The sequence below is a fragment of the Dichotomopilus funicola genome (genome assembly GCF_033296635.1).
Source record: "Dichotomopilus funicola strain CBS 141.50 unplaced genomic scaffold C8A04scaffold_53, whole genome shotgun sequence".
Lineage (NCBI taxonomy): Eukaryota > Fungi > Ascomycota > Sordariomycetes > Sordariales > Chaetomiaceae > Dichotomopilus > Dichotomopilus funicola.
The window spans coordinates 162,321-181,411 of record NW_026944074.1 but is presented as its reverse complement, the minus strand read 5'-3'; the positions used below and the strand labels follow the sequence as shown (position 1 = coordinate 181,411).

General features: G+C 52.9%; 9 protein-coding genes across 9 annotated transcripts; 6 read left to right on the top strand and 3 right to left on the bottom strand.

Annotated features, from left to right (window-relative positions):
* Positions 1–669: 669 nt before the first annotated feature.
* On the top strand, positions 670–1,606 carry C8A04DRAFT_30652 (uncharacterized protein; the record flags this gene model as incomplete). Its single annotated transcript, XM_062781461.1, has 3 exons — positions 670–696; positions 751–841; positions 936–1,606. The coding sequence occupies 3 exons, from the start codon at positions 670–672 to the stop codon at positions 1,604–1,606; spliced, it is 789 nt and encodes a 262-aa protein (XP_062635178.1).
* Positions 1,607–1,848: 242 nt separating this feature from the next.
* Positions 1,849–2,275, bottom strand: C8A04DRAFT_30651 (putative Conidiation-specific protein 10; the record flags this gene model as incomplete). Its single annotated transcript, XM_062781460.1, has 3 exons — positions 1,849–2,001; positions 2,087–2,174; positions 2,235–2,275. The coding sequence occupies 3 exons, from the start codon at positions 2,273–2,275 to the stop codon at positions 1,849–1,851; spliced, it is 282 nt and encodes a 93-aa protein (XP_062635177.1).
* A 1,836-nt stretch (positions 2,276–4,111) lies between these two features.
* C8A04DRAFT_30650 (Alpha/Beta hydrolase protein) lies at positions 4,112–5,015 on the top strand (the record flags this gene model as incomplete). The annotated part of the gene is made up of 2 exons (XM_062781459.1): positions 4,112–4,577; positions 4,654–5,015. 2 exons carry the CDS (start codon positions 4,112–4,114, stop codon positions 5,013–5,015), a joined length of 828 nt encoding a protein of 275 aa, XP_062635176.1.
* A 1,737-nt stretch (positions 5,016–6,752) lies between these two features.
* Positions 6,753–8,526, top strand: C8A04DRAFT_38840 (cytochrome P450; the record flags this gene model as incomplete). Its single annotated transcript, XM_062784363.1, has 3 exons — positions 6,753–6,981; positions 7,040–7,451; positions 7,524–8,526. The coding sequence occupies 3 exons, from the start codon at positions 6,753–6,755 to the stop codon at positions 8,524–8,526; spliced, it is 1,644 nt and encodes a 547-aa protein (XP_062635175.1).
* Positions 8,527–9,336: 810 nt separating this feature from the next.
* C8A04DRAFT_30648 (uncharacterized protein) lies at positions 9,337–9,705 on the top strand (the record flags this gene model as incomplete). The annotated part of the gene is made up of 1 exon (XM_062781458.1): positions 9,337–9,705. The coding sequence occupies one exon, from the start codon at positions 9,337–9,339 to the stop codon at positions 9,703–9,705; it is 369 nt and encodes a 122-aa protein (XP_062635174.1).
* Positions 9,706–12,150: 2,445 nt separating this feature from the next.
* Positions 12,151–13,009, top strand: C8A04DRAFT_30647 (NAD(P)H-quinone oxidoreductase subunit N; the record flags this gene model as incomplete). The annotated part of the gene is made up of 3 exons (XM_062781457.1): positions 12,151–12,214; positions 12,284–12,642; positions 12,707–13,009. 3 exons carry the CDS (start codon positions 12,151–12,153, stop codon positions 13,007–13,009), a joined length of 726 nt encoding a protein of 241 aa, XP_062635173.1.
* A 468-nt stretch (positions 13,010–13,477) lies between these two features.
* Positions 13,478–15,178, bottom strand: C8A04DRAFT_30646 (uncharacterized protein; the record flags this gene model as incomplete). Its single annotated transcript, XM_062781456.1, has 4 exons — positions 13,478–13,733; positions 13,805–13,996; positions 14,068–14,574; positions 14,661–15,178. The coding sequence occupies 4 exons, from the start codon at positions 15,176–15,178 to the stop codon at positions 13,478–13,480; spliced, it is 1,473 nt and encodes a 490-aa protein (XP_062635172.1).
* Positions 15,179–15,904: 726 nt separating this feature from the next.
* Positions 15,905–16,485, top strand: C8A04DRAFT_30645 (uncharacterized protein; the record flags this gene model as incomplete). The annotated part of the gene is made up of 3 exons (XM_062781455.1): positions 15,905–15,913; positions 15,972–16,068; positions 16,139–16,485. 3 exons carry the CDS (start codon positions 15,905–15,907, stop codon positions 16,483–16,485), a joined length of 453 nt encoding a protein of 150 aa, XP_062635171.1.
* Positions 16,486–16,956: 471 nt separating this feature from the next.
* C8A04DRAFT_13810 (sodium hydrogen exchanger family protein) lies at positions 16,957–18,699 on the bottom strand (the record flags this gene model as incomplete). Its single annotated transcript, XM_062777860.1, has 2 exons — positions 16,957–18,371; positions 18,447–18,699. 2 exons carry the CDS (start codon positions 18,697–18,699, stop codon positions 16,957–16,959), a joined length of 1,668 nt encoding a protein of 555 aa, XP_062635170.1.
* Positions 18,700–19,091: the final 392 nt, after the last annotated feature.

Genomic DNA, 19,091 nt, shown 5'->3' with positions numbered 1-19,091 from the left:
ACTGAGGCTTTAGCGAAATAGAATGCACCCCCCTTTCCATCTGCATCACTGAAGCCTTGACACGTTTCATGCGGTAGGCCTCATACCTATTTTCTTGCCAAAGGAATGCATGTTCCCGGGCTGGCCTCATCGCTTCATGTCTTGACCCGGTTTGAGACGATGCTAGCCATATTGGGGCATTGCCACTTTTCGTTCGGTGCCCAAGCCTTGGAGGGACGACAACTGCTATTTGGGTTCCGATGTTGAGGGGCTGGCGTATCTTCAAATGTTGGCTGTGAGGCAAAGCCCGTGGTGCAGCTTGTCACTTTCGATGCCCATGTTGCCACGAAGCTTTTGGGCACGACAACCAGACACCTCCAAGGCCGAGGCTAAACGTGTCGGGCACCGGCGCACTGCGAAGGCAGATACCAATGCGACCACCCGAGACGGCAACCGGAGTATACGCCACCCAGAGCGGGCCGTTTGATAAGGAAGTGATTTTAAAATCCAGGTTTGAGCAAATGTCTAAAATATAAATTCATGCTCTTGTTCCGTAGGTTCCATATCCTACGTACCTACTCTACAACGACCTTCTGGCCCCTTTCTCCATACCCAAAGCCATTTGACCCTGGTGGCAAGTGTTACTCGTCGTACAGACCAAGACAACTACCACATCGACTAAGATAAAATATGGCAAGGGGCAAGATTCTCATCGCTGTATGTGCATCCTGATCTACTCCCCATCTTATCCTCTGTCTAACCTTTTTGCAGGTTATCGGTGTCACGGGGGCGGGCAAGACGACATTTGTCAACACAGCCACGGGCGAGAACAGCTTGGAAGCTAACGATGATGTCGACTCCGGTATGTGCTGTTCCTACAATATTTCATCACTCTAATCCTTTCCGTATTTACGTATCTGCTTCTCTCCATGCTCACCAGGATGCGCGGAAAACAGTGACAGAAGAAGCGGTCTCAGTCACATGCAGCGTTGATAAACAATCGGTGACACTCATCGATACGCCGGGCTTTGATGATCGGAAGCGTACCGAGGTGGACATTCTCAAGCTTGTAGCGAAGCATCTGATGGACACATACAGAGACGGCACGAAACTCAACGGCGTCATCTTCTTGCAGCCCATCAACCAGCCGCGGGTTGGGGCCGCCGAGGGCAGCCGTACGCGCCTCTTCAAAAAGCTGCTTGGTGAAGAAGCCTTCCGGCGTGTTGTCATCGGCGGTACCATGTGGACGGACCGGGCGGACGCCGAGAGGAAAATGGGCCAGCGAGCACAGCGCCAGGATATCTGGGGAGACATGGTGCAAGGCGGGGCCAAGATGGTCGCTTATGATAATACCCCTGAGGGCGCCGCAGAGATCATCCGCATCCTCATGAAGAACAAGCCTGGCGACCTGCTGATCCAGAAGGAACTGGCTTCTGGGAAAGGGTTGGAGGAGACCGCGGCGGGCCGTGAGATTGAGAAGCAAAAGGGCGAGGATATTGCCAAGTTGACGGCCGAGCTTCGGGATTTGAAACAGGACCGGGAGGCGACGGCTGCTGAGATCCGCGAGCTGCAGGACAAGATTTATCAGCGCGAGGAGGAGATCATGGACCTGAAGCGCGGTTGTTGAGACCGTGAATCTGCGGCACACATATGTTTCTAGAATTAAAGTTAAATGTTAGTATACATCCGGTATACAAATGTACGTTGAATTGGGCAACCTAAACTCAGTTCTGGGAACCCGGCCTCACTTCAAGTTCCAGTAAGACTCAACACTGGGGATTTTTATTTATTCTCGCCTTTTACAACGTAATATCTTCCTGTCGTACAATCCACCTTTAAGAACCCAACCTTTTTCATGCTCCCACACCATCACTCCGCATCATCAGGAATATAATCCGCATCTCCCGTTCCACTCGTCGCGCCGCCCTTGGACCCGCCCTTTCGACCGGCTTCCCGGGCCCGCTCGCTGCCCGGCTCGAAGCTGGTAGACGAGGCCTGACCACCCTTGGAGGCGATATCGTGCTGTTGCTCACGGAGTTAGGTTCCACTCGGCTTAACAACTTCCGGTTTTTTCTTCGTCCAATTCTCGAGTCGATAAAGTAATTACCTGTTTGTCTGGGTCCATGCTGGCGAACCCTCCCTGGGTGCTAGCTTGTCCGCCCTGGGAGGCGAGTTCGCGGACTTCGGCTTTGGGGCTGGATGGAGTGAGTTAGCTCTGGGAGACTTCATGGGTGGTTTGGCGGTGTTTGACGGACCGGTTGGCAAAGTTGGCGGGGTTGGTTTCTTTGGTGGACATGATGGTGTTAGTTTATTGGATTACACTGGTAAAAACTTGGATTGATGTTCATGAGAGGAATGACTGGCCCCTAGGCCTATGGTCAAAGAACAGCTCATATTTATGCTCTTTCCTCAGTCTCTTGTTTTCTCATTCCCCAATTAAAACGATGGTCAATGACGGTTACTCGACTGGCGAAAAAGTCATGATGTCAAGGTGACGGGTCCATATCAGATCAGTCACCTCCCTGACTTTATAGAGCTTGTTTGCGGTTTTCGTTTCGATGCAAAGGCAGAAAAATATGTTATCATATCGCTTTGGACTTCGGCTGAATTCGGGCGTGCTGAATTACAATGGTTCAAACGTTGGCTAATTGCTTGGCACTAATACATCCGCGGTTGTTGCCGTGACGTCATCGGCTCGTTAGCCGGTCCCGCAAACGACATCGTGGGATACTCCGTATTAGTGTAAACTCGTTGCCTTTCCGCCAGCGAGTTATTAGAAACGGCCCAAGCATCAACACTTGATAATTTGCTACGAAAAAATAACCATTCACTTATCCTGACTTAATTACCTACGGACCGGCTTAACCTTAACCTTTCTGCCGAAACTGGAACTATTTAATAGTTCATTACCTGAGATGCATTGCTGACGAGCATATCCGACTTCCTGTCGCTTATTCCGAGGACTTCCAGGCCCAACAGGTTCTTTCTCGAAGCGAGTGCTCGTTCTCTCGCTTCAAGAATCCGCATCACCTTGCCAAGACATATGTCGGCTGAATCCATGAAGCCAAGCCCATGATCATCCAAGCCTTCGCCAAGAACGACGTGGAGTCTGGGTTCTGGATTCAGTCAAGTCATGGGGTGTTCCGGCTTCCGAGGCTTTCAGCTTCCAATGCAGCTCCGGACAATTCGGCAGTCAAGAAGCGCTCCCAAAAGAGTATTTTCGCCAAGACAGGAGAACTTTGGTGTTTCTGTTTCCCTTGCGGCTGTAGTGAAACCAAACAACCGAATATCACCTTCGACCGCGGCTTTGAGGGTCTCGTCCAATCCTTTCCCCGCTGTGATCGCCGTCTGCCGGTTGGTTTGTGTGACAACTTGGGTTATTGTTTGTCCAGAACCCTCGAATCAAAACAACCACCATCTTCGGGATTCCGTCTAAACAAGACGTTACCAAGACTTAGCTAACGTCTTGATAGACACGGTTCAACGGGGATGTTCTAATTAAGATGCTATTTGTGGTCAAATAAACTCCCGTCGTCGTTGTCGCCCTGCGGCCCCTGCCGGTTCAGGCGAAAAACCTGGAGTTCGGATAATTAAGAAATCGTCCAGAAGTCTTCGATTGGGGCGCTTCTCCAACGTTTCAAACTGCGGGGAACCCGATGCGCCCCCAGAGCCAATAAGCGCGGTCCCGCGTTGGCAGGGTGATATTGGCACATGCCGGAGTCCCCTGATCGAATCCCGGTTACCCCGGTTCGGCTCCGCGTTCCCCTGGAGGCTTTGCTGAATGCAGCGAGGCATACTCGTTGAGATACTCCATTGGGTATTGTTGGACGTGAAGCCAAGACTTCGCTGAAGGAGAAGCCAAGACGATGATCGGATCAACGACACGGGAGATGGACGAGATTTTGTGAGCGTGCCCGGCTCGTGGATGCTGAGATGCCTTGTGGACATTGTGGTGGTAGTTGTGTCAGTTGTTTGTAAGAGGTGATCGTCGTGTCGATCCCAGGTATATAAAGACCGGCCTTATACGACTTCCCTCCTCACCAACACCCAGTTGTCCAGGCTCACGTCTATCGTGCTCCCCGTCAAGTCTTTACCGTCTTCTGTCCCAGAAAGCCAGACTCAAATCTTCACCATGGTCTCCTCCCGGACTACCCTCACCGTGGCCCTGCTCAGCGCCCTCAAGGCGGCCGAGGCAGCCTCAGCTGGCTGCGGCAAGACGTCCCCTCCCGCGTCAGGCCAGGCCTCCCTGCAGGTCAACGGCAAGCAGCGCGACTACATCCTGAAGCTCCCCAGCAACTACGACGCCAACGAGCCCCACCGCCTGGTGATCGGCTACCACTGGCTGGACGGCTCCATGAACGACGTGGCCAACGGCGGCTTCTACGACCTGCAGAGGCTGGCCGGCGACAGCACCATCTTTGTTGCCCCCAACGGACTCAACAAGGGCTGGGCCAACCAGGGCGGCGAGGATCTCAGCTTCACCGACCAGATCCTGGATCTCCTCCTCGAGAACACCTGCATCGACGAGGGCCAGATCTTTGCTACTGGCTGGAGCTATGGCGGGTCCATGAGCCACAGCGTGGCCTGCGCGCGTCCTGGTATGTTTCCCCTTTCCGATAAACACCCATAGATCCCTCCCCCCAACGACCCCTTACTAACACCTCACCCAAACAGAGGTCTTCAAAGCCGTCTCCGTAATCGCCGGCGCCCAGCTCTCCGGCTGCGATAACGGCGGCCCAACGCCCGTGCCCTACCTCGGCATCCACGGCGCCGCCGACAACGTCCTTCCCATTAACCTCGGCCGCGGCCTGCGCGACCAATGGCTCAAGACTAACGGATGCACGTCCAAGAACGCGCCGGAGCCCTCAGCGGGCCAGCAGAGCCATATCAAGACCACGTATGAGTGCACCAATGCGCCCGTTACTTGGATTGCTCATGGTGGTGGCCATGTTCCGGACCCGACTGGTACGAATGGGGAAAAGTTCGCGCCGGGTGAGACGTGGTCTTTCTTTGATGCTGCTGTTGCGGGGGCTTAAGTTGATGGGATGGGATGGGCCTCGAGGGTTACTGGCCTGAACTACCTACTTGTCAATACTCCTCATCGCCAACCTGGGCAGAGTGTTGTGGTAGGGAGTTTTGGAAGGGCTCTCATAGCTCCAGTTCAAGCTGTCGTCGATGCCTGGCCTTAAAGTTCTCTGTAACTATACCGAATATCATGTCCATAAGCCACTCAGTTGCCAAGTTCGTTTCAAAAAGCTTCTGTGTGCCTACCTATTCTCCTCCACGTTCCGTCTGAGAATAGTCTTTAGGCACAGACTGGGCATGCATTTGCGGTTGTTAACATATCGGAAGACGTTCCTCAATGCTTCCGAGCTCGGCCCGTTCGGCCCGGATTCAGCCAGCTTGGCAGTTAGTGGGAGGCCGCAGATAGTTCCACGCCGGTTCTTAGAAACGGCTAATTGGAGCCGAGGAAGGGTATTGTCCCGAGGAGGGGCCTTGCAATTATCGTAACAGCATTTCAAGTTAAGATTATTTGCATCCTTATGGTTGAAACCACGAAAAGGAACACTAAGGTACAGGTATTGTTGGTTTAACGTAAACGGCTGTTTCTCGAACATGAACAAAATGGGGAAGGGAAAAGGGAAAAGAGAGAATCCAAGCGTTCAACAACTAGATTCTAGTTCTATCTTCCCCGCTGCGTCGGTCCGTCCAACCTTTTCGTAAGGTCTGTACTGCCCTTCAGTTATGGCCTCGCTTTAAACAGTGCACACCGTCAAATGACAGACCTCAAGCGCGCCACACTTTTCCCCCGATGCACGGCAGCCTCGCATTATTGCTGATCAGAATTCCCATAATACTAATTATGGAAAACCCTTTGTTCCCGCGTTACAACGATGACGTGCAAACGATCACCCACGCCCGTGGTGATGCTGATGGGCAAGATCGAGCGGGCAGCGGGTTCCAGCCCCTCGCCACAAGCTGTCGAGGCAACCAACATGCTGTTCTCAGCTTCCTTCGTGTGGAATTATCCAGACTGGGTACCTTTACCGAGGCCGAATGTGGCGACCCCCACACCAAAAAAGTAGTGAATAGCCTCCTCATGTGATGAGATGCAGCCAAGTGAGGTCCGAGAACGGTGACAAGAGCTCGAACTCAAAAGTCGCCGTCCGTCTCCCGGGAACAACTCCACCGATCAACCTCCGAAACCCATCGGCCACGCCGGCTGCTGATACCGAATGTTGACGCTTGCCAATCGCCATGCTGGCTTCTCTCGTGACGTTCGCTCGCGGCGTGGTCGGCCTGGTGGATCGGGAAGCGCACTTATTAGCTCGTGTTAGTCATACTGTGTTGTCTGCGGGATAAAATTGCGATATTTTTTTAAATGGGGGTGCTGTGCTCCTTGGGAGCTGTACGTTCTGTTGTGTAAGTGGACAGAGCGTTTACGACCACATGCAGGTGGCGTTTCTATGGCCCAGTAAGGATTCAACGACGTTCTGTAAAAATCCACGCTCGGTCTTCACTTCACTCAACCCACGCATCCCTTGCAGGGGCGATTTTGGGGGTGGATTTCACACGATGGAGAAACTGAGAATGCGACCGTCTGAAGTTGATGCACTGGCCAAGAATCGCATATTAGAGGGCAAGAGGGAGTGCGAGTCATGCGCGACTCAACTCCCAGTTTGGAGATCTAGCTGCTGGAGAACGGGTTACTTGCGGAGACCTCGTCAACTCGTGCAAACATGGCGTTCTCTTCTTCACTTTCTAACCTTCAGATGTCTTTGATGTCTTTGAGTTACGGTCAGGTAGCGCTTGTAGCCTTGGGCCTGTATGCTTTCTACATCGCCGCTCGATGCATCTACCTGCTGTTTTTCCACCCTCTACGCCACATTCCTGGGCCCAAATTGGTTGCGGTGACGGAATGGGTGGAGATATATTATCAGTGCTTCAAGGGCCCTGGTGGGCAGTTCTTTAAGGAATACACCAAGTGGCATGATAAATATGGTAAATAATTCGCGGTGAACTCCCGAAAGACATCACAGCACAGCTTACACCAATTCAGGACCCATCATCCGAATCGCGCCCAACGAGGTGCACATCCGGGACCCAACATTCTACGACGTCCTCTACTCACAGTCACGTCACGTCGACAAACTGAAGCACCTAGCAGACCGTTTCAACAACGAGATGTCAGGCTTCGCAACACCCGAGCACAACGTGCACCGGATGCGCCGGTCCGCCATCAACCCTTTCTTCTCCAAGCGGAGGATTGCCCAGTACTCGCCGAACATCCAACGGCGGATGGACACACTCATAGACAGGGTCAAGGCCGAGTATGTTGGTAACGGTCGGATTCTCAATCTGAGTGACATGTGGGCTGCCTTTGCGGGGGATGTCGTCGTGGACTACACGTTTGAGAAGCCGTACGATTTCATCCATGCGCCGGATTTCCGTGCCGCGTTCTCTGATGCTACGTTAGTCCTTCCCATCCGTATCTCAACCCCAAACCAACAACCAGAAATTAAATACTGATGATGACGATGCAGAATCGCCTTGATGGACCCCCTCCACTGGATAACCTTCTTCCCCTGGCCCTTCCGTATCGCCAAAATGCTCCCCGACCGCCTCGTCAAAGCCCTCTCCCCAACCATGGGCGCCGTAATCGACTACCAAGACGAAATGAAAGACCAAATCATCCGCGCCAAAGCCGTGCACGCCCACGCCACCAACGAAAAAGCCGCCTTCCCAGACTCCCCCAACAACACCCAACAACAATCCCTCTTCACCGCCCTCCTCGAATCCGGTCTCCCCCCGGCCGAACTCTCCACCAAACGCCTCCAACAAGAAGCCCTCACCATCACCACCGGCGGCATGGAAACAACCATGTACACCTTCTCCCGCTGCTGCTACTACGTCCTCTCCAACCCGGCCATCCTCTCCAAACTCCGCGCCGAGCTCTTCACCGCTATCCCCGACCCAACAACCCAGGGAGAACAAATAACCATGCCCCCCCTCGAAACCCTCGAACAACTCCCCTACCTCACCTGTGTCGTCACCGAATCCCTGCGCTTCACCTACGGCATCGTCGGCCGCTTCCCGCGCCTCTCCCCAACCCCCATGATCTACCAAGACCGCCGCCCGGGCATCGCCACCAGCTCCAGCAAAGCCTACACCATCCCCGTCGGGTGCATAGTCAGCATGGATAACTTCGGCGTGTCCCACGACCCGTGGCTGTTTCCGGAACCATTCACCTTCCGTCCGGAACGGTGGGAAGCCAGCGGTGCAGATGAGAAGGACGGGCCGCGGGCGCCGGATGGGAAGCCGTTGAGGTCGTATATTGTGTCATTTGGGAAGGGGACTAGGAGTTGTGCGGGGAGGGAGCTGGCGTATGCGGATTTGTATATTGGGTTGGCGAATTTCTTTAGGAGGTTTGAGTGTGAGTTGTTTGAGACGGGGAGGGAGGAGGTGGAGGTTGTGAGGGATTGTTTTGTGGCCAGGCCGGCGGTGGGGGCGAAGGGGGTTCGGGCGAAGGTTTTGGGGGTTATTTAGGAGTGTGGGGTGTTATCAAGCTGGTTTGGGGTGTTGGAGGTGTTCAGGGGGGGAATCGCTGATTTTCCGTTGCTTTCTTTCGATATGCTCCGTTCAGCTTCTTCGACGCTAGTTGCTACTATCTCAATGAACAGACAATCATCATATGACTGACCTCTATGGCATGATGTCGACAAACCCAATTTTGGTAGCCGTGTCCTTTTGACTAGACACAACTCTGAGAAACGCAGGATCTCCTTGGTGGCAAGCGGACAACATCACCAGCAACACAGCCCTGTAGGCACAGCCCCGATGTAAATGAATTCCCATCACTCACGAACCAGACGGTCCCCGCCAATGGAACCATACAGCCTGATATCAACTACCCGATTAGGAAATAATCATTCGGCATCATCCCACAGCATGTTGTACCAGCTTTACGACACGTAACTAGAAAAGGCGAAAGTGACATGCCACTTCATGTCTCCGTCAGTTCCAACCTCAATCAGAGTTTCCCCGATTGCATGGACTTTCCGGAAAGACAATCCGCGGTTGGAGAGAACACAAGAGCTCAACGTTGCCAAGGATGGCAGTGCAGTCTTCAACCCCCGCTTGATCGCCCGGTTGATAGTTTGTCGCCGGGATAAAAAATAATTTGGGCATACCAAACCTGCGGCAATACTTAACCAGGACATCACGAGTGTGGCCACGCGAGACAAACAGTTTGCCGGGATTGCTGTGATACTATATCTTCAACGATACCCCCCGACGGCACTCCTCAAGACCAAAAGACCAACCCCATCATCAAGACAAACCAAAAACAACGTCAAAATGTCCACCACCAACAATCCCAAACCCCCCTCCCCCGACTCAACTGCCTCCTCCACCACCCTCACCAACAAGCTTCCCAACCCCCTCGACCCCCAAACCCAACCCTCCACATCCAACACGACCTCCGACAACGGCACCCTAACCCAATACATCTACACGGAACGCGTCGGCCCTCCGAATCTTGACGCCCAACCAAAGAAAAAGTCCAAACTTTCCAAGTTTCTGTCCACCTTCCAGAGCTCGGCCGTACAACAGACGAATGCAGCGCGTGAACGTGAAAAGCTGGAGGAGCAGCGCACGGGTGTGAGGAAGACGGCTGCTATGGGCGCGCCGCAGGGGACGGGGCAGAGTTTTGGGGCTTTTGTGTAAGCATCTGGGAATTACCGCCAAGGGAAGGGAAGGGCGGAGATGGGTTGATATGGTTTTGGTGTTGGGAGAGTAATTGTCTCGGGATTATGGGTTGGATGTGGCAGCACTGGGAAAGAAGATGGAGTTGCTGCCGCGAAATAACCGGCACCTGTGATTAGGTATCCTTGGCTCTGAGAATAAAACGTTGGGCACTTTGAGCTCGAGCCGGTATTATTTCGGTTCGTAACTATCAGATTTACCTCTACTGGCCGGCGTAACAGTAGGGCTGGGTGGTGAGCTTTCGCTATTTTGATCTTCTTTTGGTGTATCATTTTTCTGACCCGCTCTACACTAAATAAACATCGATCTCCTTCGTGAGGAATAAGATTACGAATTGTCGCGACACTGAGCTTCTTTTATTTTTTGACAATATATGTTCAGTCTCCAGCGGAGCCCGCCATCCTTTCCCCAATCGCGACGGTGGTGATTGAAACAAAATATCGGTGTGAGAGTAGCTTGTCTATGGTTGACGCAGTGCGTGCCTTCTCTGCTCCTTCCCTCTTTTCGTCCCACCACCACCCACGCTTTATAACCCACCTTCTGGCAGCTCCTTCCAACCGCCTCCCCAAAACCAACACCGGCCCGGCCGGATGGCGTAGTGGGGAGGCTGTGGATGTTTGAACTAGTACACCACAGAATCTGTGCGCCCGGGTTCGAGCCCGGTTGTTGGTTCGCAAAACCCGCCTGCGGGTTTTCGTAGCTGTCCTACTATGCCTCGCGCCCTGTATAGGGGCAATAGTGAGAGGTAGGCGGTGAGCTTTTTGACTGATGCCTTTCTTTCTGACCAAGATGCAAACACCCCCCATTCAATTGCATGTTGCATGACAGCATTTTACCCTGCCCAATAATGTTTGATGTTGTCCATTCAGCCTCACAACACTGAATGTGGATCTCAGCAACCGGACGTTAATCAGCTAGTCACCGAGTCTCGCAGGTAGGACACGGACATCCATCATTAAGCTCTTCTTATCCCTTACTTACACCTTTCGACTTGGTGAGACGAATGTGCCGAGCCTCAGTAGTCATTTTGTGTTTCCGGAATTCTCTCTTCTCCTTTCCAACCTTTTGGGCATCTACAAAGCCGTCCTCGCATACGCCATACGCTCCTGAATATTCCGTTGCGTGGGTGATTCTCTGCACCGCAAGACGCAAAATAACTCCATCACGTGGGGGGCTATGCTGTCACTCCTTCTGAGATGCCGAGAATGATACCCCAATCTTCGGGGTGAAGTCGTACCCGTACATGCACCGTGCTACCTCGGATCCGAAAGCCGACATGGTCCCTTGACGGATCTCTCTCCGGCAGCTAATGCGGGGGCGGGGCATCTTAAAGATACTAAATCTGGCCACATGGTCGAATGGATCGGGGAATTCTTGTAATGGTAATGAACAGGCGCTGTTGGATTTATCCCGGGGGTTCCGCTAACGACACTTGCGGGGGAAATTTTGATCATGTTTTTACCTTCTGTCGCGCGAATTCTCAGAATTGGACCTGGGTTGGGTTTTGCTCTGCTCTGAAACCGTTACCAGGTTCTGTTTCCTAAACTTTCTGCCTCCAACCGCGTATCTTAGTAGGTTGGGCCAGTAGTAGCAACGACGGTGAAGTTGATTGAATGGCCAAGATGTTGGGTGTCGAACCCCCTCTTATGTTATGGAGAGGTTTCTCGTCCAACAGAGATCTAAGCACCAATAATTCAGGCACGAAATACACTCGGAAATTTACCCAGGGTTTCGTCACCACAACTCCATTAAAAACCACCAAGGTCCTTCCATTCCCCCGGCCGATCCTCGTCTGCATTGCCATTAAGAACACGTGCCTAACCTTGGGAACTCGGCTTATTTCTTTTAATATCTAAGTTTCGAAACAAGTGACGTTTCGAAGACAGACAGCGCACTGCGCCTACGTACACAAACCTGCCGCGGGCGCTTGCCGGGGTCCTCTGGCTATTCCCAAAACAACAACGGTACGAAAAGGTAAATGCCCAGTGAGGACCGGGCAACCGGGCTGCGAGTGCAACCTGGAGCGCACAAATGAATTTCCAACGTTTCCAAACCGGGTATTGTCACTGTCGTGACATCGCCGACAGCTCGCAAAAAGTCATTGGGGCGCTTGTCAGCCAACTTACCCGGCGCATCGCTGCAACAAAACAAGGCGGCCCTGCTGCAATTACCCGGCTACCTACCGAACTACCTCAGAGGGGCATTTCCTATTGCGGAAAGTTACCGGAACTCTGGCAACTTCGGAGAGACGGAAGTTTTGTTCAACGACAACGATGTAAACCTGTCGGCATTGAAAGATAAAATGGTCGCGATGCGGCTCTACAGTCTTGCCAAGAGGGCGTGTCGACTGTCGTCTTTTGAAACTACGGAGTTGAAGACATCTACACATCTGCTCTATCCGTGACCATGAAGTTCATATCCCTTTCACTCGCCGCACTTGCGGCCACGGCCTCCGCGCAGGTCAAAGTCAGTGAGTAACACCTCCAAACTCATGAGCATAATCACCCAAGAATTTCATCGTTGACACACCGGAAAATAGTGCTCCTCGGTGACTCCATCACGGAAATCACCTGCTGGCGCCCCCTCGTCTGGGAGCAACTCACCTCAGCCGGCATCGCCGGCAACGTCGACTTTGTGGGCAGCATGAACGACCTACAAGGGTGCTCCGCGCCATCAGGGTTTGACCGGGACCACGAAGGCCACTCCGGCTGGCAGGTGTACGACATCGCGCGGAACAACATCGCCGGCTGGGTCCAAAACACCAAGCCGGATATCGTGCAGTTCATGCTTGGCACCAACGACGTCAACATCGGCAAGCGGGATGCGACCAGCATTCTGGGCTCGTTTGAGTTGCTGATTACTGCGATTCGGAACGCGAACCCCAATGCTAAGATCATTGTACGTCAACCACTCCCCTTCTGATGATCTCTCTCGAGTGAACAAACAACTAACAGCCCTCCAGGTCGACAAACTGATCCCCACCAGCTGGTCCGACGCAACCGTCGAAGCCGTCAACACCGCCCTCCCCAACTGGGTAGCGCAGCACACGACCACCGAATCCCCCATCGCCATCGCCGACTGCTCGCGCGCGGCCGGTTTTACCAACGCCATGTTGCGGAGCGATGGTGTCCACCCCAACGACCAGGGCGACCAGTTTATCGCCAAGGCGGTTGGCCCTCAGCTGATTACGTTTATCAATGATGTTTTGGGTGCTAGTGCTTCCAGCGGTGGTAGCACGTCGAGGCGGAACCGGAGGCGTCTTTAGAGGGGGGTGATGAAGCGGGGGAGGTGTGATGGGGGATGGGGGTGGTGCTGAGGGAGGGGGCTGCGTCGGAGTGATGTATATAGTGTTTCTTCCATTTACTTGATGTTAACGGAAATTCACGCACATAAAGACAAGTGTGTACTGCCACGTGAATCTCTGCAGAGTTTTGAACTGTCCCTAAGGATACCCTGGCATCTAAGACTTCTACGACCGTGGTTTGAGGACGTGATGTTGGAGTCACCTCACTTAACGAAGCGGCCGATGATCTGGTTGGCAATCTTCTAAATTCAAGACCTCACGAATCAACATTCGCTATCTCGCTAACTTGTGTTAGGGTAATCTTATAGCCGGCAAAGGAATCCAAAGACCTTGCCCAGAAATACATATGAGCGCTTGAGAAGCTCGCGAGGTATGTCAATAATTCAACCGCTTCAATCTAGTTCATAACCCCCATCCGACAATGCCAACTTATCGGGACATGATCATAACAATAGCATCATAATCAGCCAGCGTCAGTGGCGGATAAAAATGGCCCAGGTTTACCCCTTTCCCATCGATGCAGACCTCGAGAAACATCCGCTCCGCCTCTCGTCTCGCATCCGCAGCACCGTACTCTTGTCCGATCGACTCAAAGAACACCGATTGCTTGAACGAGGCGCGTGCTCGCTCGGCTTTGTGGTATTTCTCGCCCGTGAAGTAATCGAGAGCGATCTTGAACGTGATGCTGTTCGAAAGGGGCAACCTGATCAGCGATGGAGAAGAAAAGACAAAGAACAAGAACGACTCAGAACTTACGCCGCCATATCGATCTCGCCCCGCTTGCCGTAATACTCCCCAAGCTTGACCCGCACCTGGTTGGCGCGGAACGAGCTGTCGCCTTCTGCTTTGCGGTAGAGCTCGAGTGATCGCTCCCACGTGGAGATGGCCGCGTCAATGTCGCCGGTCTTTTCGTTCACGACACCTAAGATTTGAAGAGCATATGCCGTTCTAGGAGAAGTTAGTGTATCGTCAGCCGGGGGCCCGCATTCACCAGCATGCTGTGCCGTGCAACGACTCACTTCATGGACTCCGTATCGTCATCGCCGTACTTGCTCCTTCGCCATTCAAGCATCTTGGTCAATATGGGTCGGGCTTCTTCGGCCCTGCCCAACCCAATAAGGGCCCAGGCATGATGGTAGTCTGCCCAGTGCGGCCAGTACTTGCCCTCGAGGAACTCCGGGGTTTTCTCGAGTATCTCTCGCCCTTGGAGAGCGAGAGTGATGGCCTCGTCGTAATCGTCGTTCAGAACCCAAGAAAGGGAGAGCTCAGTGTAGGCCATGGCCCGGGAAAAGTCGTCCTGCTCTGCTCTTGGTTTTCTATTTTCTACCAGAAGCCGCTGCTTGAAGTGAAGTTGGGCGTATGTGATACCCTCCACCCAGTCGCCGAGAGAGTGGTAGGCGCGGGAGAGACACATGAGAGCATCCGCGTACTGCTCTCCCAATGTATCTTGGTGGTTCTGCAAAGAATGGAGAGCCGTTTTGGCCAACTCGACAGACTCACCCCAGTTTGCCCGCTCTTGTAAGCATCTGCCAGAGGACTAACATCAACCATCTGGACTACAAGAGTCTTCCCATCGCTTGAATTATTGCATGGGCAGAGTGTGAAAACTTACATGCTAACACGGGTGACCAGGGACATGAATAGACCGAGGGACGCAGGGGGAAGCGTCGGCTCATGCGACTGGAAATGTTTCGCAAGTCTAATAACGTGGGGTACGACAATGCCGGCAACTCCCCAGTCGATTACCCGGCTCTCAAAGGCGGCGTACCGGTCGTACTCCCAGTGGGCATTTAGCAATACCACTGCGATTTGGAACGAGGTACTGAGCTCATCCTTGTCCATCCTTTGACGTACAGTTTCTCGTACCAGTGGATAAACCGAGACCACCTTGGTATCCTCATCGCGACGGATAAGCCTTTTCTGGAACAAGTCTGGTATCACCTCATTATCTAAGCGGTCGGCAGGGGGGTATTCCTCGATCAATAGATGTCCTTCTTCGTGGTTCAGCAAGTATTCCGGGATAGGACCGTGGTTGAGCAGCGAGAGAACCTGCATCAACACCGAGGCCGGTCGTGACAACGTATCCAGGCCAAGGTCGGTGGGGAGTAGCGGTATCTCGGAAGGCTGCATGGCGATCAAGGCGTCGCTGCGGATGGTTGGATGTTTCTCGGATCTCGCCAGGTATTTTTTGCAGGCCAAGTCTTGCCAGCCGATGACGCCGCCCAGACTAAAAATGGCGATAGATAGACAGTCTAGTCGAGCGACAAGTTGCGAAGGTGGGGGAGAAGATGGAATGGACTGAGCGGCAGCATGCTATGTTGCTTCATCACCCGATCGCAACTGCTAATGTTGGGTGCTTCCTCAGTGCAACTGCCCACTCGCGCACTCCGCACTGTCTTCATGTTTCCTCGAGAAATTATTCAGTTAAATCCCGCTCGACCTCACGGTCCCCAACTCATTCGCACTTTCAAGGCCAAAGGTTGGCGGATTATTGGGTCTGTCCGCCCGGAAACCTTGGCAGCAAAGGACCCTTCGATTGCCGATGTGCGCATTATTCCCCGAATTCTCTACTTGCCTGTTGGGTCTGACGAACCGCGTCGCAGCTGGAAGCGACGGAATCGGATATCATCTGTGTGTGTCGATTACAAAGACGAAGAAACCATCAAGTCTGCCGCTAGTGAACTCGCGAAGAAGCAAGTTAGCTTGGATGTTTTAGTCAACTGCGGCGGCAATAACCGTTCTAGTACTTTGCGACCCCTCGTAGGCTGGCCTGCTAAGAATCGTGTAGGCATCAAGGTTCGCCCACTTGCGTGGTACCTCCACAGCCAGGGTGACTTGATGGAAAGATTCAACGCCATGGTGGTGGTATGTCTTACCTCGCACTTTGTGACCCCGAACGCCTTCCCAACCTAACCGTTCACAGGGCCGTTTCCTGGTCACCAAGCACTTCCTGCCCTTGATCAAAAACGACGGGACCGGAAAGCTGATCTACATCACTTCCAAATCTGTGAGTATTAGTGGTGGGTACTTTCCTGAGCCTGTGCTGTTTTTGTTCTTCATTCTTAGTCACTAACTGTACTTAACACAAAGCCCCAGACCATCACGGGGAAGTCACCGGTTACGGCATGGCCAAAGCTGCAGCCAACCAGCAACTCAAGAGCCTGGCACTCGATTTTCAGCGTGACAATGTCCCCATCACCACACTAGCCTTCGAACCCGGCTTCATCAAAACCAAGCTCACGGGTTGGCTCGGTCGAGTCGATATTGAGGAAGCGTGCACTGGCATGGTGGACATCATTGAGAAGTTGAGCCCCGACATGTCTGGGTTGTTCATGAACTGGAATGGCAAAACCATTCCTTGGTCGGGAGGTCGGCAAATGTCGAGCGACTCGAACAGAAGAGTTGTGCTGGAATCCAGCAGTAGCACACGTGAATGAGTCGAGTTTGTCCCAGTCCTTTTGCCCAGATACCGGGGGTCCCACTGTGCCATTTGTACCAAATCTCTCAAAACTGGGCACAGGAGCAGCTGTGATATAGCACAAATTCAGCAGGAACGTGTCCTCCACGAGGAAGATTCCGTCAATGGAAGGGGGGTTGGAAAGCGATCGGTGCACTTAAAAGTGATCCACGTAGAGTGTATCCCCTTGGCTTGCCTATTTGGGCTTATGGGGCTCCTTGTAGACTGCCCCACCCTTGCGCTTTCCCCACAATTTGCCATGCCGCCTGATGCTGAGCGCTCAGAGCAGGTTAGAACGGCTTACTCGAGGGAGCAATTGTCGCAAGTGGCTTGACCAAGAACCTTGAGGAACGAGCGAGGAACAAAACAAAGTCTGAAGATCTTGGAATTAGACAAAGTGTCACAGCATCGAGAGACACCCCTCTACTCTAGGTTATCAGTCAAGTCCTTTTCAACGTACGCCCCACACGCCGAGAACTGCATCCCTCCAAGCACCTCTGCCCTGATCAGTCGAACCCATAGCCTCGTGTTCGAGCTTTCGTAACCGACGCACTAAAAACCCCAAACACAGTGGTCCAAGAATAGTGCAGAGCACGATCGCCCATGTTGTGACCAGGAACACTTCCGAGTTACCGGTCCGTTTGCCGTCATCGAAGATGCCAGCGCCCTGTGCCACGGCAGAGATCAAGAAGCCGATTTCTCCCCGTGCTACCATGGCACAACCAATGATGAGGGCGGGATAAAGTGAGATCGGCTTTGCTGGCCTCGGTTTCGTATTAGATATCGACTCTATGGGCTGTTCCCGCTTTGATTTAGAGGTAACGGTATCCTCTGGAAGTGTGGCTGCCGCGGTTCCGTCTTGTAACACTGGTTCCTGGCCCCCAAGAGCAGACTCTTCAGCCCGTTTTGACGAATTCTGAGTGGTTTTGGGCTTGCTTTTTGTCCTTGACGCCCGCTTGATGAAAGAGAAAGAGGTGCCGGGAAATCGTATCAGCCAGGCACCACAAAGGATTTTTCCAATAGCCATCAGAATGGCGTAGACAACGGCTTTCCATAGAGTCATACCCGAAAACATTCGGGCAACAGGAATAGAGAAGCCAATTGACGCAAAGAACAATGGTTGTAGTATCCATCTTAAAGGTGGGCTGTAAAATTGGTTGAAGATGTCGCAGCCCAAATGAGGAGATATATGCTGTGAGCCTGAGCTTCTGCCTTCCTGGTTATCAGGTTGCTCTTCTCGACTCTCACCAAGGTGGGTGAGCTCCGAGTCCCACCAGCTGATCACAGCGCCAGCGATATAAGCAGCAAATAGGTTCGATGTCCCCGCGTAACTCGCGCCGGCAACCAGCGCAAGTAGCAGGGCCGTGTGAAGAAGTAGGGGTGTCCGTCGATGCTGAAGGATGCAGGCTAGCTTTTGGTCAGGATGAGCGGTGCGCCAGTTGTTCAGAGCGATAGTCGCCGGCGAGACTATGAAACGACAGGCGAGTACTGCGGTAGCGGCTAAGACGATAGATACTAAGATAGGCCGCAGGACTGTGACAGCCGACACTGATACTCCCGAAGAGCCGAGGTTGGAGACAACCTGTACCATGACCAACCCGAGCACATCATCCAGCATTGCCGCGCTAGTTAGCACCACGCCCAGCCGTGTAGCCGTTAGTTTGCTTGAGCGCAGGACGGTAAAAGTCGTACCGAGGCTGGTGGAGCAAAGCGCCGCACCGGCGGCAAAACATTGCAAGGTCGAGGCATTGGTCAATGACCCTAGGACAAAAGATAGTGCAATGGGCGCCACAACGCCAGTCAATGCCACCCCAAGAGAGATTGTGGCATTGGCTTTTAATGATTTAAAAGAGGTAAGAAGACCACCTGCGATGGGATGTCAGTGACTGACTGTACTCAAGATCCTCAAGGTCCTAGTGATAAAAGCCTAAGAACACTCACCTTCGTATACGATGAGGATCAACCCCAGATATCCCAACTGTACGATAGTTTCTTCTGCCGCTCGAGGAAGAAGCTTGCCGCCTGGTGTGCCCCAAGCTACACCGACAAGGATCTGCCCAACAAGACCACAATGAAGGACACCGTCTATCGCCCAGTCGATGACATTGAGGACAAGGAGGAATGACGTGTAGATTAGTATGGTAGTAATAGACGGCTCATGGTATGGCAATGCAGCCTCGGCTTCGTCCGACATATTCTCGCAGATAGCCTGTGTAGAATCGTCGTGGAAGGGACAATAGAATCCAGTCAAAACCTAATCGGTGCAATGTTGTGGATGAAAAGGCGCAAAGGAGCATGCGGAGTAATGGCGTTTTTTTGTTTTTTTTTGTTGTTGTTTTTTTGCCGCAACCGCGAAATCTTGCGGAGGCACTAGCAAAAGTTGATACTTGGAGAGTTCCTCCAGTCTTCCTTTAGCGGGCTGCTTGTCGGCACGATCCCACCTGTTCAAGCATGGCCTAAGTTGATTACCGCATTCAGGCAAGCGCGGCTGACGGGAGCTGAGGATCGAGGTTTTCGCTGTTGAGGACATGTTAAAAGCCAGCGACGTTGTTGACACGTTGTGTCGAAGAGAGTGTGCGGGGCAAC